The 26669-nt window shown below is 33.7% G+C and overlaps 1 protein-coding gene across 8 annotated transcripts in view; it reads left to right on the top strand.

Annotated features, from left to right (window-relative positions):
• Positions 1-26669, top strand: part of LOC106096326 (GTPase-activating protein skywalker) — a 235194-nt gene that overhangs the window by 167023 nt on the left and 41502 nt on the right. For all 8 annotated transcript variants that reach the window (XM_059366003.1, XM_059366002.1, XM_059366006.1 and 5 more), the window contains 2 exons: positions 9517-9719; positions 9837-10041. In XM_059366003.1, the coding sequence (XP_059221986.1) occupies positions 9517-9719; positions 9837-10041 (408 nt within the window). The remainder of the gene's footprint in view (positions 1-9516; positions 9720-9836; positions 10042-26669) is intronic.

Raw genomic sequence — 26669 nt, 5'->3', positions numbered from 1 at the left:
ATTTTAATGAGCCACGCTGTCGAAAGTAACATTAACGGCCCACGTTTAAAATTTGTATCATTGTTGGGAAAATTGTTGAAACTTTTTTGACTTGTATAGTTACCTCTAAAGACTGGCACTGTGTTTTCAGCTTTCATGATATTTTGGCGATCTTTCGGTACATAACCTGATATAGCTGCCATATAAACCCATCTGGGATCTTGACTTCTTGAGCCTCTAGAGGGCGCAATTCTCATCCGATTTGGCAGAAATCTTGTATAACGGCTTCTCTCATGACTTTCAACATACGTATCATCATATGGTCGGAATCGATCAATAGCTTGATACAGCTCCCATATAAACCTATCTCGCGATTTTGCTTCTTGAGCCCAAGGCGCAATTCATATCCGAATGAACTGAAATATTACACAATGACTTTTACAATGTTCAGCATTCATTTATTGTGCGAATCGGACTATAACTTGATGTAGCTCCAATAGCATAACATTCAATATTCTTTGTTTGCCTAAAAAGAGATACCGCACATAGAACTCGACAAATGCGATCCATATGGGAGGGTACATACGATTCGGCCCGGCCGAACTTAGCACGCTCTTACTTGTTCTAAATGAAAAAGCTTGAGTTGGAATTTGGCACAGATTTGTTCGTTTTTTTTGACACGAAGGTTAAATTTTTGAACGGACCAAATCGTACCATATTTGGATGCCGTTTTCCCTTTTCAGGGTCTTAAGGCCCTATACGTCGCATTTATTGCCCGATTTCGTTGAAATTATACACAGTGAGTTGTTTTAAGCCACCGTAGCGCAGAGGTTAGCATGTCGCCTGGGTTCGAATCCTGGCGAGACCATCAGTTAAAATTTTCATCAGTGATTTTCCCCTCCTAATGCTGGCAACATTTGTGAGGTATTATGCCATGTAAAAAACTTCTCTCCAAACAGGTGTCGCACTGCGGCACGCCGTTCGGACTCGGCTATAAAAAAGAGGCCCTTTATCATTGAGCTTAAACTTGAATCGGACTGCATTCATTGATATGTGGGAAGTTTGCCCCTGTTCCTTGGTGGAATGTTCATGGGCAAAATTTGCAAAAATCTAAAATTTGAGTTGTTTTAAGCCTTGCATCATCCCACCCAAATATGGTCCACATCGGACCGGATATAACTGCCTGATAAGCTTATCATCCGACATAGGGTCCAATGCCCGTTAAAGTAGCATTTATTATCCAATTTCGCTGGAATTTGAAACAGTGACTTGTATTAAGACTTCCGACATCCAAACCAATTATGGTCCAGATCAGACCATATTTAGATATAGCTGCTTAATGGACCGATCAACCGACATGGGGTCTTAAGTCCATAAAATCGGCATTTATTACTCGATTTCGCATAAATTTGAAACATGGACATTTTATAAGCCTTTCGACATCCAAGCTCGTGTATTGCCTATTTAGACATATTTCTCATAGGGACCGATCTGCCGATTAAGCGTCTTAAGCCCGTAAAAGCCGCATTTATTACCAGATTTTACGGAACTTTAAAACAGTAAGCTGTTTTAAGCCTCCTGTCATCCAACCAGCATATGATCCAGATCAGATCATATTATGTTATAGCTGCTTTATAGATCGATCTTCCAATTTAGGTATATAATCCCAAAAATAGTGGATTTATTCCTCGACAATTATACTACCACGGAAGTTCGTGGTACCCATGATTCTGTGTATCTGTTGAAGTTGAAGGAAGTTGAATTGATGACTTCGAACGCTAGACAACGGCAACGGCTCTCGCTATTTTTCCGTGTGAACAGGTTCGAATCCCAGACGGGCTCTGCCGAATTTTCTCATTTTCAAGTTTTTTGCCTGTTTGTGCTAATATCATTAAATTTTACAAAACTTTTTTTAAAAATAATTGCGGATTTTTTAAAAGAAAGTAAATGCATTTTTAATAAAACTTAGAATGAACTTTAATCAAATATACTTTTTTACACATTTTTTTCTAAAGCAATCTAAAAGTAACAGCTGATAACTGACAGTAGAAAGAATGCAATTACAGAGTCACAAGCTGTGAAAAAATTTGTCAACGCCGGCTATATGAAAAATCCGCAATTACTTTTTGGGCAACCCAATATTATTGTACAGTCTATTAGTGTACAGTACCAACGCACGGCCCTTGAAGTTATCACACATAAAATGCTTGAAATGTCTTTACACCTAGAATGGTTGAAAGTTTTGTCTTAACCAAAGACGATACACCTCCCATAGAGGTTGATGTGTGTTGCTATCTCCGGCTTTCCTTTTCCATTTGCAAAGAAAATCTCCGATCATTGAGTTCGTCTCGAATGAAAAACACACAAAAAAAGTTATGATATTGATGAAATTTCATATATTTTCACTACTTAGAGCATTGATATTGGTAAAGTATTTTTTTTTTTTTTAATTTTTATAACAACAACATTTTCTTTAAGAGATTTTGAAAAGTTTTGAAAAAATTAAAAAAAAAAATTATTTTTATTTCCTAAGCCACTTTGTTTTTTTTTACACATGGGGAGTCCATATTCGTCATTCTGTTTGTAAAACATTGAAATATTGACCTATGAATGTATATATATTCTTGATCGTCTTGACAATCTAAATCGATCTAGCCATGTTCCTCTGTCTGTCCGTTCGTCTGTCGAACGTATTTTCGAAGGAATAAAGGAATAAATCTTGCACAGATACTTCCTATTAGAGTTGGACGTTTGGAATTGAAAATGGTCTATATTTGTCCATGTTTTGATATAAATGCCGTACTTACCGAAACTGGATCTTGACTTTTAAAGACTTCTTGAGGGCGCAATTCTTACCCAATTTGTCTTAAATCTTGCATGAGGTTTTTGTTATGACTTCCAACAACTGTGCTGAGTATGGTGCAAATCGTTTCATAACCTGATATAGCTGTACTAAAAACCGATCTCGGACAGTGATTTCTTGAGCCTCTAGACGGCGCAATTCTTATTCGATTTGGCTGCAATTTTGTATGAGGTGTTTTTTTATGACTTCTAATAACAGTGCTAAGCATGGTCCAAATCGGTTCATAAACTTATGTAACTACCCTTTAAACCTATCACGGATTTCGAGTTGTTTAGTCTTTGGGAATAATGTTATAGTATTGGGTTGCCCAAAAAGTAATTGCGGATTTTTCATATAGTCGGCGTTGACAATTTTTTTCGCAGCTTGTGACTCTGTAATTTCATTCTTCTGTCAGTTATCAGCTGTTAATTTTAGCTTGCTTTAGAAAAAAAGTGTAAAAAAAGTATATTTGATTAAAGTTCATTCTAAGTTTTATTAAAAATGCATTTACTTTCTTTTAAAAAATCCGCAATTACTTTTTGGGCAACCCAATAGATTTTATTCAAAATTTCCTCTTCCTGTCAACCTTATTACGGACAGTTACACTTCAACCACAAGTCTTGTTTCAATTACATTTTATGAGCTAATAACAATGCAAAGTACCCGCGTGAGGTAGATTTTGTAATTGTGTTATATGGGTGTAACATTGTTATCATAACCATATCCTCACCTCTATTACAATTATCGTCATCATCATACTCAAACCGCAAAACATTTCAACACACTACAAAAAAAAGTTTACAAATGTAATCTTCCCTCTTTCTTTCTATTTCCATTAACGATATATGGAAAAATCTTTAATGGTTTAAAAAGTCAATTACAACAATACACCACCAGTTGGTAATAGATGTAGAAATTGTTATATAATTGCTCTTGCCTTATATGTATTAGTAACTAGCGAGGGTGGTGATTTACTGTAAGAGTTCTAAAATTTCTCTGGAATTTTTGTAAGTGTGTGTGTGAGTGTGCCTTTTTGAAATTTCATTTAATTACAATAATTAATTGCATAATGGCTTATTTCATTTGAATGGGATTTTATAATAGTGGATTGATATCGGTTGTTGTGTTTTGCTATTGATAACCTATGAAGTGCTGCTATTGAGTTGCAACATTTCATGACACTAGGTGTTGTTATTGAATGAAATTGTGGATCTATGGGGAACTTGTTGATAGTTTTGTTCGTAGAATGCTTAATAATGTAATATTTGATTGTGATATAGTTTCGTGTATTGTATAAGACAAGGATTTAACAAAGAAAAATTAGAATGACCTACATTTTGGAAATCAAAACATTTTTAATGTAATTTTTTACAGAAAATCCGTAATTTAAATTTTAACTAATTTCTACTTTATTATACAATTTTTGTAAGAGTAGCTGGTACAATAGTACAATTTGACAGCATTAATTCTAAGCATTTTCTGCTTTAAAATCTTAAAACAAGCGAGCTGTTCATCTTATGGGCAAAATGGCAATGCTAACAAGTAAAAGCGTGCTAAGTTCGGGCGGGCCGAATCTTATATACCCTCCACCATTGATAGCATTTGTCGAGTTCTTTGCGCGGTATCTCTTTTTGGGCAAACAAAGAATAATGAATTAGAACTGCTATGCTATTGGAGCTATATCAAGCTATAGTCCGATTCGGACCATAAATGAATTGAATGCTGAACATTGTGCGAAAATTATGTTACCAAGATCACTGTGTGGTAACTTCTAGCTTTCCTGTTTCATTGCGGAAAAAGTCTTCAAAAATTTAGCACGTCTTGAAAGAGTAGTAAGGAGGGCAATAAAAAAAATTGTTGCATATTTCCCTAAAATTATGCCAGAAATACACATTTGAAGTTCCTGGATAGTTTTTAAGAATATGGTCAATATGATTCGAAGTAGTACTCGAATAAGACAAAAAACCAGGCATATTTGAAGAATTTGAGTATTTGAAACACTATTTCTAGTTTCTACCATCTAGATCCAAACAAGGACTCCACAGTCAGTTGATGGTCCCAGAGTCAGTTGCTATTTTTTTTTTGTCATTTTCCCTGTAAATTTCAGCTTACCCGTACATTTTTTTAGTTGTATTTTCTTTTTTTTTTTGAGATTCCAATGCGGGTTATTTCCCGGCTTTAGACCATTATTTAATGCTTTCTATTCAAAGAATAGTATAGCAGAAAACATTTTAAAGTCTGTAAAAATTGTACTTTTGCTTAAAGCCTTTGACTGATTTCCTGTATCGCGATTTCATTTTCGACGAAAAAAAATCATCAGCAGGAGATGTAAAAATGGATCATGGTTGCAAAGCACCATACCAACAAGAGTAAGATACAGCACATATCTGAATTTGAACATGGCTCTTTAAGTCGACTTGTTTCATAAACGCAATAGAAAACAAATCAAATCTTACTTTCCTTATTCAAATCCCACTTATCCAACGATGCTAACAGCAACAAACACAAACATCTTTTGCAAAAACTCTTTTGTTCTTCGCCTTTTTGTGCATAGGCAGTGGCACCTACACCACATGCGACGTGCCTTTCGTTTGGTTTGTAAGTTTGCTCTTTCTTTCTTTGGTTTTAAAATTTTATTGAGATTCCATTGCAGGATATAGTCCGGCTTTAGACCGTTGCTTAATGCTTTCTATTCAAAGAATAGTATTGCAAAAAATATTTAAAAGTCAGCAAAAATAATCGAATATTACATTCCTTTTTCTACGACTTTAGTGTCCCTATCATATCACATTATATTTACAATTCTAACTAAACAACCATTTAGCGATTTATATTCGCACATTAGCCATAAATATCTTGAAAATTTAATAATTACCATTATTTTCCAATTAACATTAATTTTTCTTATCAACCATAAACAATCGAAAAAACAACGAAAAGTTGCATTTGTTAATTAAATTCTGTATTCAGGCATTTGTCTCATGCACACCACAATGAACACTCAACGAATATCAATAATGGCATCAAATTTATTTAAGTTCTAAATTAAAGTGAAACATTAGAGGTGATAATAGATATATGTCATAGACTTAAACACGAATGAGAATTAAGAATTGAAAACGTTCTTTTTCCTTATTAAAATATTTGGACTTTTTCGTTCTATTTTTAAGTAGTGGGAAAGTTACCCAGTGAAATTTACAAACTGTATCCCAATTGGATGTTTTTGATCCAATGGTAAGGTACAGTTCTTGAGGTCAATGGGCTTATGTTAGCGTTGGTCAATGTTGCCCATTAAAGCAGTGACCCCACTAAAGAAGAACAAGGCAGCAGAAATCGATGGCTTACCAGCTGTGCTATTTAAGACCGTTGGGGACACTGTAATGATGCGAATATATCACCTCCTCATCTGTGCGATCCCATCACAAGAACCTTAGCATAATACGCCGCGAACACAAAAAGGAGGGCAACACAGTATGTGGCAACTACAAAGGAATAAGTATCCTTCCCATCGCATACAAGATACTCTCTAGCAAAATTGCAATTTTTGCCCATAAAGATTCCACTTAGGAACAGGGACAAACCTCTCACATATCAATGAGTGCATTAGGAGGGGAAAACCACCGCTGAAATTTTTTTCTGTTGCGGACATGCTAACCTTTGCGCTACGATGGCCTCCGACTAGCATACTGTGTGAAATATTGATCACTTAGACTAAAAACTAGTTCGTTCAATAGTTCAGCTAGTGAACTAGTTCAATTCGATCAGTGAATTGCTTAGTTCTAAGTTCACCAGTCCGTATTCTTCATCGCTTTCAGCAAGAAAGATGGATGGCCGGAGATTCGCTATATGGGGAAGCAGTTTTGCAGACTTTTTAGTTGAATGCATTGTAAATAATGAACTAGATAAGAAAGTGTGAAGAAGCTCATCATTTGAACTCGGCAATAAATAGGAGCTCCATAGTTATTGAGTTTAAAGTGGCAACGGCCAGCGCTTTTTGATCTGAGAGAAGCAGCAGGCAGTTCTTTAACGGAGGGCAAATTTGAAAGCAGAACTACAAAACGTAGCTTCTCCAAAATGCTGTTCTGTGAAGAGGGGAATTGAAATATTTGTCTTTAGGGAAAATTTCATTAAAATTTTGTCATCACGGAAAAATTTACTAACATTTTATCTTCAGGGATTCCCTGAAATTTTTCCCTAAAGACAAATTTATGAAAATTTGGTTTCAGAGCTTCAAAGAATTCACTAAAATTTGGTCTTTAAAGAAAATTTTATTGAAATTTTTTCTTAAGGGAAAATTCAACGTAAATTTTGTCTTCAAAAACAAAATTACTGAAATTTTTCCTTAAAGGGAAAATTTATTAGGATTTTGTGTTAAGGAAACATTTCATTGATATTGAGGAAAAATTTATTAATTTTTTTTTATTGAAAATTTCACTGAAATTTTGTCTTTAGGGAAAATTTCACTGATATTTTGTCTTAGGGGAAAATTTCACTGAAGTTTTGTGTTTAGAGAAAATTTCACCGAAATTTTGTGTTTAGAGAAAATTTCACTTAATTTGGCTTTAGGAAAAATTTCATTGAAATTTTGCTTTATGGAAAATTTCATTGAAATTTTGTCTTTAGGGAAAATTTCACTGAAATTTTATTTTTATAGAAAATTTTTCCAAAATCTTGGATTTAGTACAAATTTCATTAAAATTTGACTTTACGGAAAATTTTACTGAATTTTTTTATTCAGGGAAAATTTCACTGAAATTTTGACTTTAGGGAAAATTTTACTGAAATTTTTTATTCAGGGGAAATTTCACTGAAATTTTTTATTCAGGGGAAATTTCACTGAAATTTTGACTTTAGGGAAAATTTCTCCGAAATCTTGTCTTAAGAGAAAATTTCTCCGAAATTTTGTCTTTAGAGAAAATTTTTAGTAAATTTCACTAATTTTTTTTGAAAAAATGCCACACCCTAGCCAAATCTCGAAGATGGGCGAACCGATTTAAGCGATATTGGAATTTTGTGTGGGGTGGCTAAGCGACCGCTCCACCCTCAAAGCCTACCAAATGGTTATATAAACTTTTTAATACCTTTTGTTTCAGCCCCATATTGTCATGATAGACAATATGGGGCTGAAACAAAAGGTATTAATGAAGGAGCTGTGGACCGGGCCTGATCCAAATAGTTGTATATAATTATCAAAAAATTTTAAACAGTTCGAAAATTAAAATGCCATGCCACAAAATACAAAATCAAATTCGTCATTCTGTTGCAGTAGATCCACCTTTCCGACCCTACAAAGTAGTCTTGATCACTGTAAAATTCCAAGACGATTTATATTTACATATTGGCCAGATCGTTCTTTCGTCGCCCTCTGTTGAAATCACGTTGTAGTCTTAAAAAATGGAGATATTGACTTGAAACTATGCCCAGATTTTTGTCTTATTCATAGGCAATCTAAGTTCGAAGATGGGTTATATGGGACTATATCTTGATATAGCCCCCATATATACCGATCTATCGATTTGTGGTCTCAAGCCCATTTAAGTCTCATTTATTATCCAATTTTGCTGAAACTTGGCATTACAGGTTGTCATACGTAACGAATATGATCCAGATCGTACTATACTTGGATGTAGCTACATTTTATACCGATCTCGTGATTTATGATTCTGGGCCCATAAAAGGCTCGTTTATTAAAAGTAAAAAAAGTATATTTGATTAAAGTTCATTCTAAGTTTTATTAAAAATGCATTTACTTTCTTTTAAAAAATCCGCAATTACTTTTTGGGCAACCCAATATATATCCGAGGTTGTGGGTATCCAGATTTTGGCCCCATCGAACTTAATATGCTTTCACTTGTTTGACAGTCATATTTTTTTGGCTGTAGCCGGCAAATGAAATCATATTTAAAGATAATCTTTTTTGAGCGATTACAGAATTTAATACGTCAATATTTAATCTTAACAGCTGTTAGACATGAAACAAAACAAAAAAATACAAAAATATCAACGGACAGACACATCGTAAATCAGAATACACAAAAAATGACTGATATCGACAACAAAAGTGAAACAAAAAAAAAACACTGCAAACATTGTGCTCGAGAAACTGGAGGATGAAAGAAAAAACAGACTCTAATACAGAACATTGAATTTAATTACAATCTTTGAAAACAAAAGATAAGAAAATCACTTCAATAGACATTACTAGACACACAAGCTAGCTAGGCGGCATGTTAGATAGGACTTTTACATACACTAAAGGCAGTTCTACGAGTATACTACCTTATCACAGCAAGCGATAATAAATGACATACAGACTAATCATGCTCTCGAAAGTAGTGTGATGAAAATTCCCAGAAAAAATTCTATTAGAAATAGAAAAGTTAGTTAAAACAAAAAAATAAATAAATAAAAATAAAAGTAATAACAAATAAATATAAAAATTAAAGAAAATCTAAAACGTTGGCATCTTTTGATGTTTGCAATGCCTTTTTAATCAGTTTTCCCTGTTTTCTGTAAGCTGTAATTCATATGTTTTGACTATGTTGAGATTATTATACTTTGTCTATGATTGAAACTGACCTTAGCCACCAATTATGATATTGTAAATATGCATAAACTTATGTTAATATTTATTAAGTAATAAACTTTAATTGGAAATAAATGCTCTTCAATAATATTTTTTCTTTTTCTTACAGGCAAAGAACCTGCCTTGCGTTCATATACCGAAATAAAACAGCTCCTGGATCAGGGCAAAAAACGTGATGTTAAAAGTATTCTTAGAGAAAATTCATGGCCCATAAATTCACCCATAAGATCACAATTATGGCCGACACTGTGCGCTCAGCACAATACAAAACCCCCAATGGTTGAGGGTTTCTATTGGGAAATGGTTCATCAGGTAAGAGCGAATATAAATTATTTAAAAATTTTTAAATTAACTAAAAAAGCTCACGTTTCCAAATTTCATTGTTCATAAAATTTTCCTTTGTTTGTTTTTTTTTTCCTAATTTTCTAGGTTTTCGGTACAACAGAACTCTCTGAGAAACCCATTATGTTACCTTCATTTGTTGATGCAACTCATTGTCTGCCCTATCATTTAACAAGTACCGGTCGATCGGTAGCCGATCGTATTGTGAATGTTTTGGGCTACGATTGTCCCGATATTACTTACAGTCCAGTATTGTATCCCATTGTATCAATTTTATTGCATTTTATGTCTGGTAAGTGAAAGAAGAAAAAAAAATTTAATATATATTTCTATAACATAAACTTAAATTGATCTCAAAATTTTATAAAGTTCATGGTATTATGAATGGTTCATGGTATTTAATGGTAGGGCGTATAAGTAACTCTAAATAATCATACGACATAGAGTACCTCACATTGTCATTACTCATACGATCCAGTGAAAGAAAATAAAATGAAATGAAGAAAAAAAAAAAATAGTTTCATTTTTGTTAAATAATTTTTATACCAACCACCGAAGGATGGCGATATATTCATTTTGTCATTTCGTTTGCAACATATCGAAATATTCATTTCCGACCCTATAAAGTATATATATTCTTGATCAGAGTAAAAATCTAAGACGATCTAGCCATGTCCGTCCGTCTGTCGGTTGAAATCACGCTACAGTCATTAGAAATAGAAATATTGAGCTGAAACTTTGCACAGATTCTTTTTTTGTCCATAAGCAGGTTAACTATATCTTCATATAACCCCCATATAGACCGATCCCCTGATTTATGGTCTAAGGGCCATTAAAGCCATATTTACTATTTGATTTTCCTCAAATTTGGGCCTTCGACATCCTTCTTCAATTTGGCTCAGATTGCTCCAGATTTGGATATAGCTGCCATATAGACCGATCCGCCGATTTAGCGTCTTAGGCCCATAAAAGCCATGTTTATTATCCGATTTTCCTGAAAATTGGGACAGTGAGTTGCGTTTGGCCCATCGACATCCTTCTTCAATTTGGCCCAGATCGGTCCAGATTCGGATATAGCTGTCATATAGACCCATAAAACGAGCATTTACTGTCCGATGTCGTCAAAATTCGGGACAATGAGTTGTGCTAGAACCCTCGACATTTTTCAACAATATGGCACGGATCAGTCCAGATTTGGATATAGCTGTCATATAGATCGATCTCTCGATGTAGGGTCTTGGGCCCATAAAAGTCGCATTTATTGTCCGATTTCGCCAAAATTTGGGACAATGAGTTGTGTTTAGCCCTTCAACATTCTTCTTCAGTTTGGCTCAGATCGGTCCAGATTTGGATATAACTGCCATATAGACCGATCTCTCGATTTAGGGTCTTGGGCCCATCAAAGGCTCATCTATTGTCCGATTTCGCCGAAATTTGGGACAATGAGTTGTGCTAGGCCCCTCGACATTTGTCCACAATATAGCACGGATCGGTCCAGATTTGGATATAGCTACCATATACACCGATATCTCGATTTATAGTTGTAGGCCCATAAAAGGCACATTTCTTGTCCGATTACGCCGAAATTTGGGACTGTGAGTTGTGTTAGGCTCTTAGTCAGCCGTCTTCAATTTGGCCCAGATCGGTTCAGATTTGGATATTGCTGTCATATAAACCGATTTATCGGTTTAAAGTCTTCACCCCAAAAAAGGCACATTTATAGTCCGATTTCGCTGAAATTTGAAACTATGACTTATGTTAGGCTTTTCGACATCCGTGTCGTTTATGGTTCCAAGAGGTCTATAGTTGGATATGGCTACCAAAAAAAACAGTATTTTGTTCTACAAAATAGAACAATCACTTGTACTTATTAGACCACTCAATATCCTTGTCGAATTTGGTCCAAATCGGACCATATTTACATAAAGCTGCAATTGGGGCATAAATTATGACGAAAGGTGGTTTACGTATATATCCGAGTATATACGGTATGCAAAGTTCGGCCCGGCCGAACTTAACGCCTTTTTACTTGTTCTCATTGCCTATGTCTTTAGTTCCATGAAATTTAGAAAAAAAAATTTCTAGAAATTCTGTTTTCAAAACAACATTCAAATGACAATTTCCTTGAGATTTTGCTTTTAGAAAATTTCAGAAAATTTTTCTTTTAGGGAAAATTTATTTGAAGTTTCTTCTTTAGAGAAAATTTCATAAATATTTTTTCTTTTTGAGAAAATTTCATGGAAATTTTTTCTTTAGAGAAAATTTCATGGACATTTTTTCTTTAGAGAAAATTTCATGGAAATTTTTATTTTAGAGAAAATTTCATGGAAATTTTTTCTTAAAAGAAAAATTCATGGAAATTTTTTCTTAAAAGAAAATTTCATGGAAATTTTTTCTTTAGAGAAAATTTCATGGAAATTTTTTCTTTAGAGAAAATTTCATGGAAATTTTTTCTTTAGAGAAAATTTCATGGAAATTGTTTTTTTTTTTGAGAAAATTTCATGGAAATTTTTTCGTTAGAGAATATTCCATGGACATGTTTTCTTTAGAGAAAATTTCATGGAAATTTTGTCTTTAGAGAAAATATCATGGAAATTTTTTCTTTAGAGAAAATTTCATGGAAATTTTTTCTTTAGAGAACATTTTATGGAAATTTTTTCTTTAGAGAACATTTTATGGAAATTTTTTCTTAAGAGAATATTTCATGGAAATTTTTTCTTTAGAGAATAATCCATGGACATGTTTTCTTTAGAGAAAATTTTATGGAAATTTTTTCTTTAGAGAAAATTTTATGGAAATTTTTTCTTTAGAGAAAATTTCATGGAAATTTTTTCTTTTGAGAAAATTTCATGGAAATTTTTTCTTTTGAGAAAATTTCATGGAAATTGTTTTTTTTTAGAGAAAATTTCATGGAAATTTTTTCTTTAGAGAAAATTTCATGGAAAATTTTTTTAGAGAAAATTTCATGGAATTTTTTTTTTAGAGAAAATTTCATGGAAATTTTTTCTTTAGAGAAAATTTCATGGAAATTTTTTCTTTAGAGAAAATTTCATGGAAATTTTTTCTTTAGAGAAAATTTCATGGAAATTTTTTCTTAAGAGAAAATTTTGTGGAAATTTTGTCTTTAGAGACAATTTCATGGAATTTTTTTCTTTGGAGAAAATTCCATGGACATGTTTTCTTTAGAGAAAATTTCATGGAAATTTTTTCTTTAGAGAAAATTTCATGGAAATTTTGTTCTTAGGGATTATTTCACGGAATTTTTTCCTTTAGACTTTTATGAAATTTTTTCTTCAGTCCATATGCTAATGATTTATGCTCAATATCAAGCACATTTCTTATTTTCCCACGAATACTATAGGCAGCAGCACATGCCGAAAAGCATGAAAAACACGATACCTAATATTAAATGATCTTTTGTTGTTGTTTTTTTCTTTTTGGGAAAAATAAAGTCACATGACTAAATTTTTGCAAAATTTTCAAACATACAGACAATTTCTCATGATGTTTGTCAGAAGTTTTATGTCATAATAAATTTAGTGGGATTCTTTTAGAGGGAATCAAAAATAAATTTAAACATTATATGAAAAGCGAGGAAAAAGATTATAATATATAAAATAGAATTTTAAAGAAAAACAAAACAGATCAAATTTACCCAAGAAATGGCGTTTTAAGAAAGTAAAACCTAGTATTTCACAAAAAAAAAGAAAAAAATCTTGCATTTGCTAATTTTTTATCCAAATGCCAAGCAAATGCCTGATGGGCTGTTTGTTGTGTTGTCTTTGTTTGATTTCAAGTAAACAAATTTATTAACAAAACCCTCCCTCTGGCACACACCTACGTCATTAGAGCCAATTAAAAATTTAAGCAGCCAAAGTGTGAACAAAAGTGACACACAAAATTAGTAGCCCTAACAATCGAAATTTTGCAAAAATCATACCTTTTAGAAATGTTAATTAGACGACAATGCTTATATGGGAGCCAAGCAGAAGAAGGAAAAGTGATTACACTAGAATATTAATTTTTGTCATTGTTTGTCTTAATTACACCTATTTGTTTTGTTCATAAACAGACTGCCGGTAGGTAAGCGAGCAACAATACGACACAAATTTAAAAATATGAATTATTAACAAACCTCCAACATTGTTGCTGTCATATGTGATTATTGTATGAGTCCAAAATGAAAATCGAACAACTTTTAAGGAACTCCCTATATGATGCTAAGGATGGTTTTATAGAGTGAAGAGGTATTGAATTTTATATCAATTATATTTATATTTTATATTTTGTGTTGTTATAGACAACATTCAAAAATAGGAGGGCTAGACCTTTCGAACCAACTTTACTAAGCAGCAAACAATCATTTTTAGAGTATGCCTAAACATGTACGAGTATCTGTCTTTCTATCTGTTTGTGACCACAATAAGTGTCAGTTTGTACTAAACATATGAGCTGTAAAGCATTTGCCGGATTTTTATACCCTTTACCATGGGATGGGGGTATACTAATTTCGTCATTCTGTTTGTAACTCCTCGAAATGTTCGTCTAAGACCCCATAAAGTATATATATTCTTGATCGTTATAGCATTTAAAGTCGATCTAGCCATATCCGTCCGTCCGTATGTCTATCCGTCTGTCCGTCCGTCCGCCCGTCTGTCTGTCTGTCCGTCTGTCTGTCTGTCCGTCTGTCTGTCCGTCCGTCTGTCTGTCCGTTCGTCCGTCTGTCTGTCCGTCCGTCCGTCTGCCTGTCTGTCTGTCCGTCCGTCCGTCTGTCTGTCTGTCCGTCTGTCCGTCCGTCTGTCTGTCCGTTTGTCTGTCCGTTCGTCCGTCCGTCCGTCCGTCCGTCTGTCTGTCTGTCCGTTCGTCCGTCTGTCCGTGCGTGCGTCTGTCCGTCCGTCTGTCTGTCCGTCCGTCTGTCTGTCCGTCCGCCTGTCCGTCCGTCCGTCTGTCCATCTGTCTGTCCGTCCGTCTGTCTGTCGAAAGCACGTAAACTTTGGAATGAATAAAGGTAGCCGCTTTTTTTCACAAATACTTCTTATTAGTGTAGGTCGGCTGGGATAGTAAATGGGCTATATCGGTTCACGTTTTGATATAGCTGCCCTATAAACGGATCAGGGGTCTTGACTTCTTGAGCCACTAAAGGGCGCACTTATTATCTGATTTAACTGAAATTTTGCATGGGGTGTTATGTTATGACTTCCACCAACTGTGTAAAGAATAGTTCAAATCGGTCCATAACCTGATATAGCTGCCATATAAACGGATCTTGGGTCTTGACTTCTTGAGCCACTAGAGGGCGCACTTATTATCCGATTTAGCTGAAATTTTGAATGGGGTGTTTTGTTATGACTTCCAACAACTGTATTAAGAATTGTTCAAATCGGTCTTTTACCTGATATAGCTGCCATATAAACCGATCTGGGGTCCTGACTTCTTGAGCCAGTAGAGGGCGCACTTATTATTTTGCATGAGGTGTTTTGTGATGACTTCCAACAACTGTGTAAAGAATAGTTCAAATCGGTCCATAACCTCATATAGCTGTCTTATAAACCTGTCTTATAAACCTAAACGGTCCATAAACTGATATAGCTGCCATATAAACCGATCTGGGGTCTTGACTTCTTGAGCCAATAGAGGACGCACTTATTATCCGATTTAGCTGAAATTTTGAATGGGGTGTTTTGTTATGACTTCCAACAACTGTATTAAGAATTGTTCAAATCGGTCCATAACCTCATATAGCTGTCTAATAAACCGATCTGGGGTCTTGACTTCTTGAGCCACTAGAGGGCGCACTTATTATCCGATTTGGCTGAAATTTGGCATGAGGTGTTTTGTTATGACTTCCAACAACTGTGTTAAGAATAGTTCAAATCGGTCCATAACCTCATATAGCTGCCATATAAACCGATCTGGTTTCTTGATTTCTTGAGCCTCTAGAGGGCGCAAGTAGTATCCGATTTGGCTGAAATTTTGCGTGTCGAATAAGGTATGAATCGGTTTATAGCCTAATACAGCTTCCCTATAAACCGATCTCCCTATTTTATTTCTTCAGCCCCTAAAGTGCGCAATTCTTACTAGATTTGGCTTAAATTTTACACAATGACTTCTACTATGGCCTCCAATATTCATTTCAATTATGGTCCGAAATGAACCATAACTTGATATTATTTCAATAACATAGCAATTATTTTCTTTTATCCTTTGTTTGCCTTAAAAGAGATACCGTGGCAAGAGCTCGACAAATGCCATCCATGGTGGAGGGTTTATAAAATTCGGCCCGGTCGAACTTAGCACGCTTTTACTTGTTAATCTTAAACATATCTTTTGTCAGAAAAAGTGTTGGAATTTTTGAGGAAGAAACTATATCGGGTTTGCCTAAAATCAGAGAAATTTAGGGTTTGAAGACACTAAATATGTAACAAATATGCTATTTGTGGATATAGAATAAACAGACATTCGTTTACCTCGTGACAATCTAATGTGGCATTTTCCGCACCAAAACTTATCTTGCCTTTATGTGCCCAAAGTCACTCTAGTCGCAAAATTCCCAGTTTCTAAATTTAGCCGCTTTCATTGTTTATAAGTGATAAGTCCTCCTGACATCTAAATCACTTATATCTAGATTATAATTCCAATTTCTCTCATTCTAAAAATATCCCCAATAATAAAAATGTTGCAATAAAATCTCATTACCAACATCGCCCAAAGAATGGTTATATTGCTAACAACCCCTCATTTTGTCCTGATGAGTAAAAAAAAGCAAATAAATCTTGCTATTTATAAACATGAACTACTAATAAAAACAAATAACAACCATACAGAAAAAGTGAAATGAGTGAGTGTTTCAAGTAAGGTCGGTGTCTGCTTAAACACATATCAAAATGAGATTCTGTTTAGCACGTTTTTATGTCAGACCTTATAAGCTATTTTAATCTAAAGATAACAAACAATAATCGTGTTTAATAAACAAGACGCTTGTATTATTTGTCAAAAAAAAAGAAGACAGGCAACAGAAAAAAAGATGATAAACATCCGCATTGTAAAACAGAAAACCTACGATTGCTGACGCAGTGCTATATGGAGTGAATTGAAAGTTCAAATATTAAGTAGTAAATTAATATTGATCAGATGATCTTACTTGATGCATTCAATGATCTAAACAAACAAAGGGAGATTATAGAGACTAATATCGATAATTAGCTGCTTAAAAAAGGATTTAGGGTTAAAGACCTACAAAACTATACCATTTCAACCGGGTCGAATCTTATATACCCTCCACCAGGATCGCATTTGTCGAGTTTTTTTTTACCGGTATCTCTTTTTCGCCATATTTGGCACAGTTGTTGAAACTCATAACAAAACACTTCTTGCAAAATTTCAGCCAAATCGGATAAGAATTGCGCCCTCTAGTGGCTCCAGAAGTCAAGATTCTAGATCGATTTATATGGCAGCTATATCAGGTTATGAACCGATTTGTACCGTACTTAGCACAGTTGCTGGAAGTCATAACAAAACACCTCATGCAAAATTTCAGCCAAATCGGATAAGAATTGCGCCCTCTAGTGGTTGAAAATGTCAAAATCCAAGATCAGTTTATATGACAGCTATATCCGGTTATGAACCGATTTGAACCACAATTAACACAGTTGTTGGAAATCATAACAAAATATCTCATGTGAAATTTTAACCAAATCGGATAAGAATTGCGCCCTCTAGTGACTCAAGATGTCAAAATCCAAGATCGGTTTATATGACAGCTATATCAAAACATGGACCGATATGACCCATTTACAATTCCAACCGACTTACACTAATAAAAAGTATTCGTGCAAAATTTCAAGCGGCTAGCTTTACTCCTTCGAAAGTTAGCGTGCTGTCTACAGACAGACGGACGGACATGGCTAGATCGACTTTCAAGGAGCTACAAACAGAATGACGAAGTTAGTATACCCCCATCCTTCGGTCGTGGGTATAAAAAGTAAGAAAAAAAAAAATAAGTTCAATAAAATTTATGTAAAAATGCTTCGTTTTACAAACGTAAATAAATAAAGTGAACTTTTATATGATGTACAGTATGACGTATGAGTTACTCCAATTACGTATACGATATGGAGCACCCTTTATTGTAATAACTTATACAACCCAATGGAAATACAAATATTCAATTTTCAATTGAGATAAACAAAATTTTTTATCTAAAGACAAAACTTAAGAAAAGTTTAAAAAAATTTTCTCAGAAGGCAAAATTTCAAAAAATAATTCTTTAAAGACAAAATTTTAACAAAATTTAAAATATTTTAATGAGATTTTCAATGCAACTAACTGAAGAGATTCCGTCAAATTGTACATAAACAAAATTTACAAAAAAAAAGAAGTTTCTTTCAAAAAAAAAAAAAAAAAAAATAAAATAAAAATAAAAAATAAATGTCTATTGTTAAAAAATTAAACATTTTCCCCAAAGACAAAACACAATTTCCATAGACAAAAATCTCATTTAAAATTTCTCAACAGACAAAAATCCTAAAGAAAACCCTAAAAACAAAATTTCCAAAATATATTTTTAAATCCAATTTTCCAAGCAATTTTCAAATGTTCACAAAACGCTGCAGCTGCCATGACATTTCTCTTAAACGAAATATGATGAACTTTGGGATACTTTTCTCAGGGGAACAGGGGGAATCTTCTCTAATATCATGCGCTTGAGAGTTTAGTTCGATTAATGTTTTAAGCTCAATGATAGGGGCGTCCTTTTTTGTGAGTGAGTCCGAACGGAGTGCTGCATAGCGACGCCTCTTGGTACAGATGTTTAACATAGCAGGATACCTTACAAATGTAGCCAGCATTAGTAAAGGAATAACCACCGCTGAAAATTTTGTTGATGTTCACGCCGGGATTTGAATCCCGGACATTCTAACCTATGCGCCACGATGGCCTTCGTGGCCAATTTCATAAAATGTTCCAATCAGGGTTAGGATCCGAACCAGCTATGCAGAAGGGCCGAATGGGTCTTGTATATGGCATATAACTAGACTAGATCCAGGGGTCTCAATGTTAACCCTGAGAAGACTCAAAATATGCCTGTTTACGAGGAAGACGAAGGTGGAGCAATTTGACGCACCACGTTTCCTCTACAAAACGATTTCGATATGTGACAAAGTCAAATACTTTGGAGTAATCTTGGACAGGAAACTTAATTGGAAATGTCACATTCTGGAGTGTACTGAGACCCAAACCCAGGGGTCTCATTGTTAACCCAGAGAAGACTCAAAATATACCTGCTCAGGAGGAAGACGAAGGTGGAGCAATTTGACGCACCACGTTTCCTCAACATAACAATTTCGATATCTGAGAAGGTCAAATACTTAGGAGTGATCTTGGACAGGAAACTTAATTGGAAATGTCACATTCTGGAGCGTACTGAGGGGGCTCACAGATGTTGGTCACAATGTAGACGGGCCATAGGCTCGAAATGGGGCCTGAATCCGAGGATAATCCACTGGCTCTACAGAAGCGTGATTAGACCAATACTTACTTACGACGTAGTAGTTTGGTGGACTGCTATGGAGAAAAAGATGATGAAACTTCGGACCATTTCCTATGTTATTTTCCGGCTGTTGCGGCTACAGACAATTCCACAAATTTTTATAAATTTCATAAAGAAAAATGTTCCTTGAAATTTTTTCTTAAGTAGAAATTTCCATAAATTTTTTTCGTAAGAAGAAATTTCCATGAAATTTTCTCTGAAGACAAAATTTCTGTGAAATTTTCACTAAGAAAAAATGTTCATGAAATTTTCTCTAAAGACATTTCCATGAAATTTTCTCTAAAGACATTTCCATGAAATTTTCCCTAAAAAAAAAAATTGGACGGATAGTGCAAGATAGACTTACAATGTCAAGACAATCAAGAATATAGTATATACCCTTTATGGGCTCGCAGATCAATAATTCGAGGTGTAACAAATGGAATGTCCCGATTCGTATGCCCCCTTCCTAGGATGGTGGGCGTATAGCAATATTTTTGGCTGTCTCATTTGATTTACTATGTAATCAGAATAGAATTTCAAGCGACTCGATCTTCTGCGCTAGTGCTCCAATGTTGGACACCTAGTTTCGCGATGTATTTTTCCAAGTGGTCTTTCCGTTAGAGTTTTGGTTCTACCCTTCTGAATTTATTATCTGGTTTAGTTTAAAATTGGGAGCTTCGAGATTTTCATTCATTAGGACAAAATGACCTGGCGAACATAGTCGCTGCATTTTGATATGCTTAACTTTATAAATAACAAACAGTATGCTGTTGTTCTAAATCCCGTGTATATAGAGTAGATGAGCTAATCATTAGCCTGCCACCTACGGTCATAAATAGTTCAGCTGGTAAGTCATCAGTTTCTGCTGCCTTGTTGCTCTTTAGCTGGATTATTGTTTTTGAGACTCATTCTGACTGAGCATACATACATCCTAAGCACACTATATGTAACTGTATCAGATTTCCTTTTATTAACTTTACTCCTATATACTTGTATTCCCCAGTATTTCCCATTGGTTGTATGAGTAACAATAATTTTGTAGCATAGGTCGTATGAGTCATTCTATTGCTCATACGTTATATTCAGATCAAAAAATTGCTTGTAGTTAAAAAATCTAAGAAAATTAAAAACACGGTGTAATTTAGGGCAAAATACAAAAATAATCTTCGTTATTGACTAATTTTTATTTCATAGAAAGTTTTCATGGGTTTTGTGGTCATGTTTTTGCAATGAATAAAACTAATATAATTCATTATTTTTCCCGACGTTTCATCAGTTTATTTCCGACTTCTTCAGGGGGTGTTTGTTTTGCATTTCTATTGGAGAACAAAGTAGGCTATGAGTTCATGATTAAGCTTTTTACTAACAATTAGTTAATTTTTCTTCCATTTATTTATACAAAACGGGACTGCACAAACACACATTTAGCATAAATAAATGAATAATTAATTATCAGAAAAACTTTATCTAGAATCACAGAACGTATTTTCACTTTTAGCTGTTACAACCGAGTATTGTAGCTTGGTGTTGTCTTTGCCCTCTTTGATGTTGATTGACTTTTATATTCTCTCTTGAATCCGTAGGCTTTCCAATGTATATCGTTTGTTTTCAATCCTCTCTTTGTCCAGTATTTTGATGTTCTTCAAATCCGCAGTGTGTTTCTCTCATTAATGTGCTGTGCCAATGCTGTACCGTCTTTTCCTTTTCTTATATTTGCTACATAAATGATATTGCTAGAAATAGGAAAAAAATAACGATCGCTGAAAAATGGAAAGTTAAGGGTCTTCACTGTGTCATCTTTTCCCAGAAATGAAAATGCAACAAAGTTTATGTGGAAACAACAAAAAGAAGATTAGGTGTACAACCTCTTTTTGTTGTTCCCACATAAACTTTGTTGTATTTTAATTTCTGGGAAAAGGTGACACAGTGAAGATCCTTAACTTCCCATTTTTCAACGATAGTTATTTTCTCCCTATTTCTAGAAATATCATTTATGTAAATCGTTTTTACTCAGATATAAAAAGAGGAGATGCTTTGTTAATGACTTTAAACTTATATCGGATATATCAGAGAAGGTTTCCCGTGGTTCCTTAAAATGATACCTAATCCATCAACTCCCCACATCTCGTCCTGAAGCTGAAACAGCACCATTGCATGTTTGGTTCGCTAATGAGTCGAAGACTTTGTGATGGAATATAAGCCTTTGTATCAAAAAATTCCCTAGGCGCACTGTGCTCAAAAATCTCATAACTAACAAAAACGGTGATGCCAACTGGCAGCCTCACAGCTGCGATTTGATTAATATTTTACTATTTTTTTTTTCGAATATGCTTTCGATCTTGTGACACGCGAGAAAATATAATTTATTATCTTGTTTTTGAAAATATTTTTTTTTTTTCTCTTATGAATTAATCGTAATTCTTTTATTATTATTAACTTTTTTCATAAAAAAAAGAAAATAATAATAAGATCTCATTGAATATTCTATTTTTCATCTACTGCTAATGAATATGTGTATTGCTTATCATTGTCAGCCTCCTGTCCATCATAATGTACTATGTTTTGAGCAGCATTTGTATATCAAATGTTTTTGTTCAATACCATCAACAAGTGAGGGGAAATAAAAGAATCAAAAAAATAGAAGAAAAAAAAAAGAAAATCGAAAACAACATTTTTTGCTATGCTTCTTTTCGTAGGTTGTTTATTTTCATAAATTAAATTTAGATTCTGTTTGTTGATATACTTTGTGGTCATCTGAGGCGCGAGAATTGTGTTGGTGTTTTCTGTTCGTGTGGTGCTTGGTTTTGTTTATATTTATTTAATATTTTTTGGTTGAAAATTTATGAAAATTGTTATTGGTGTTGCGGCTGCTGTTGCTGCTGCTTCTGCTTCTGCTACTACTAATGCGGTTCTTATATTGTTGTTATTGTTTTCTCACACATGCTCACAGTGGCATTTGAAATTGAAATCAGTCAGTAGGTAATTAGTATAAAGGTGAAAATAAAAAGATCCATAATAAAAATGCCATAATACATACACATACACATGTTTCTATTATGGAATAAACCTAAATCATATGCTAAATTAAAAGGTGTAGAGTATTTGTGTAAATATAAATTTATGCGAGGAATGCTAGGTATATTTTATGGAAGATAACAACATGAGTAGGAGCTATATCATTTTTTTAACTTCCTTTATAAAAAATTTTAAGCTGCATTTGTAAAAAGTATTCTAGAACAGTTTATAACTGTTTATAACAGTTTGTAACACTTTCTACAATAATAGATTCCACACAATTCTATTAAGTGTTATAATGGAGAAAATATGAGTTCATGACAGCATAAAGGTTTAGAAAAGAATAAAAGTTTCCGCATTGCACTGCATAAACTATAAATAATTCATAAAACTTTCAAAATTAAGTTAATCTATGACAGTATAACAGCAATGAACTTTTCATTTTTGTTTGTTTCTCTTTCGAGACGAGCTCAATGATCGGAGATTTTTCTTTTCAAATGAAAAACGGAAACCAGAGATCGCAACACACACCAACCATAAAATATACCTAGACGCGTTTCGTAATTTGGTTTAAAATTGCTCACCAGCCATATTAGGTGTGAAGGCTTCAAGGGCCGTACGTTGGTATGTTGTACTTATACCGAATGTATTGCAAAAACGCCTCTATGATATAAATACCACATTAACCACGCTCGACAATCTTGTCTATTAGCTGTATTTTTCCCAACGCATTTGTTTTTGTGTAATGGCAGATTTTTGGTCTGCACAAATTACACTACTCCCCCCATGGTATACACATGATTTTGTGCATCTTTTGGAAGTTGTATTGATGACTACGAACGCTGACATTGAGCTCGTCTCTAGAGAGAAATAAACTAAAAATTGTAAAATTTAAAGATATTCACCCTAACAGGCAAAAAAAAAATGAAAATGAAATAAACTTTTCATATTATTATTAATAACTGTTATACAAGGAATAGGATAAGCAAAACAAATAAATTTAGTGTTATTTGCTTAAAATTTTAATTCCATATAATTTGTCTTAGTTCTTTAATATATATGCAATTAAATGCGAATTTTTATAGTATTATTTTAGTCATTACACTCAAAGAAATTTGTAAGTAAAAACAGTAAAAATGTTTGCTGCAACAGCAGGAAGTCTACTGAAAATGGCAAAGCAGTAATTTTTTTGCTGAAACAGCAAACATTTTCTGCTGTTTCCAAATGATTAAAAGGTAAAAAAGTCCAAAATGTTAATAAATATTTAAAAGATGTCTATATTTCATATTATATTTCAATGTTACAAGCGTATAAAAATAATTAACCCCCAAAACTGCCAAATTTATTTTTTTAGTATATAGCAAATGCCTCTATTTTTGTTTAGAATTTCAAAACTTTTGTATGAATGCATTCAACAATTAATGTTTGTTTCTCTTTCGAGACAAGCTCAATCATCGGAGATGCAAATGGAAAAGCCAAAGATAGCAACACAAACCAACCACTATGGGACGCGTTTCGTCTTTGGTTAGAAGACTTTTCAACCATATAAGGTGTGATGGCTTCAAGGGCCGTGCGTTGGCATGTTGTATTTGAATCGTGTTAATAGCGAAAACGCATCTATGATACAATTACCACATTAACCACACTCGACAACCCTGACTATTAGCTGTACTTTTCCCAATGCATTTATTTTTGTGTAATGACAGACATTCTTTCTGTGACAAATTACACTTCTACACATGATTTTGTCAATCTGAAGATCATTAAATTTTACAATTTATGTTTGTTTCTCTTTCGAGACGAGCTCAATGATTCAAAAATTTTAAATTTTTAATTTAATATCAGCACGCAGACTAATTTCTTTGGGTGTAATAATATTTTGTGACGGTGGATATTGAGACAAGAATCAAGACAAGTTATTATTTAAATATTTTATATTTTTACGAAGAATTGATAAATGGAAAAATATATCAATGTACAATAGTATAACAATTTATAGTAGTATAACAGTATATATCAGTTTTGGCTTAATAGCGCAAAGAATTTTAAATTAACAGCTAATAACTATGGGTCCAGACATTTCAGCAGTGGAAAAATTTTATCAGTATAACAGTTTATAATGGTATAACAGTTTATAATAGTATAACAGTTTATATATAAAATATTTTTTGTAAAACAAATTTCACCATCACAAATTAAAATATCACATTATTACAGTACGACAATTTACTATAATTGTGGATAACTGTTATACAATGACAAGGTTAAGTAAAAAATTATACAAAATCACTATAATTTTTGCAAAAAAAAATTTCAAAATCTGCTTAAAATTTTTTCCAATTTTTTTCCTCTTCTCGTAACTTCTGCATAATACAAATGAGAAAAAATATTTTTCATGTTTTTTTTTTTTTTTTTTTTTTTTTTTTTAAATTCAATATTTATTACAATTAAATTAAGTACAAAAGAATTGTGGCCTCAGCGCCAAATAGGCATAATTGAGGCAAGCTGGCAGTTATATCAAAACATTAATATAAATTTAAATTAAAACAATTAATGAAAGTTAATATAAAAAATTAAACTTATTTGCATTATCAATGTCACATTAGAAGCATATTATCAATTATTTTGTAAGTAGGCTTTTAAATTTACTTTGAAATTTGATATGCGATTTTCAAACTTTATATTCTGTGGCAATTGGTTAAACTCAAATGATCCAATGAACTCAATACGTTGTTTCGTTAACTCCAATCTACATCTTACTACTCTTAGATCATGTTGATTTCTTGTTGAAAATGCTGTTTGATTTTGAGAAAATGTAATAGTATGATAACCTAATGAATGTAAAACTTTGAAAACATACAACAAAAGTTTATACTTATATAGGGTATGAATCGGCAAGACAGATTTACAGATATTAGAATACAGTCGTTCAGTTGGAAATCTGGGAGGCAGCCTAAACACGGCTTTTATTGCTCGATTTTGCATTGCCTGCAGGGTTTTTAAAGTGTTTGAATTCCTATAACCATATATGGATACCAAGTAATCAAGGTGGCTTTGAACCAGGGCACGATACAAACACAATTTCGTCTTAGTATCCATTATATATTTCATTTTATTCAAGATACCTATGGCCGGTGCAATTTTCTTCCTTATACCAGAAATATGAGTATCCCATGACAAATTGCTTTGGAATGTTAAACCCAAATATCTCACCATACAAACTTCTTCAATAGTGTCCCCACCCACAACAATACTGAATGGTAACCCCGCGACATTACAATGAGGCCTAAAACGTATTACTTTAGTCTTGGTCGTATTCAAAGCAAGCTTGTTCAATCTGGCATATTCCATTATCAGAGATGCATCCCTTTCCATAGTCATTCTCAGCGCCCTTTCATCCTTGTAGGGATAGAACAGCGATACATCATCCGCATACATAAAGAGACGGCCAGATAACTTCAAATTCGACAAGTCATTCAAATATATCAAAAATAGTAGTGGTCCCAGGCAACTTCCCTGTGGCACACCACAATCCACAACTGTCATGTCGCTCTTGGCCCCACAGACCTCAACGTATTGAATACGCCGTGACAGAAAACTCTTAAAAAGTAATAGCTCACTGCCACAAACACCATAACATGACAACTTGTCAAGCAGTATGTCATGATCCACAAGATCAAACGCTTTCGAAAAATCTAAGAATAGCCCGGCAACCCCGGACAGTCCACAATCCAACCCCATACAAATGAAGTTCACAACGTTAACAACAGCTTCTTCCGTCCCACAGCCTTTTCTGAAGCCAAATTGGTAGTTATAAAGAAGATTGTTCGTATCTAAAAACGTCACTAATTTCCTATAAATTATCTTTTCTAAAATCTTATCGACAATTGGCAAAATGGATATTGGCCTGTATTCTTGTACTGACTTCGCATTTGTTGTCTTCGGAACTGGTACAATTTTGCAAATCTTGAGAGTATCCGGGTATATAGATGATTGAAAGATTTTATTAAAGATTACTACCATAGGTGAAATAATTAGATTCCTGCATTCCTTAACGACGTTAGCCCGTATTAGGTCATAGCCTGGCGAAGAAGAACGGTCCAATGAATTATAACTTCGAGTATATCGGTATTATCGACCTCATCTAAAATAAATCTACAACCAGCTTCACCTAATGTTCCAAGTCCATTCCAATGATCCCCAGAATTTGCCACCATATTTCGTCTCAGTTCACGCACTGAGTTTATAAAATAACTGTTGAAACAAATTGCCTTCTCCTGGTCATCATCAACCGAAACACCACCAAGTGAATATAAATCAATATCACGTGTAGTTTTGCGTCCCAATGCCTTATTTAAAAACATCCAACATTTCTT

Source organism: Stomoxys calcitrans, chromosome 3, assembly GCF_963082655.1.
Source record: "Stomoxys calcitrans chromosome 3, idStoCalc2.1, whole genome shotgun sequence".
Lineage (NCBI taxonomy): Eukaryota > Metazoa > Arthropoda > Insecta > Diptera > Muscidae > Stomoxys > Stomoxys calcitrans.
Note: the sequence above shows the minus strand (reverse complement) of the source record. Positions and strands in the feature narration are given on the sequence as shown.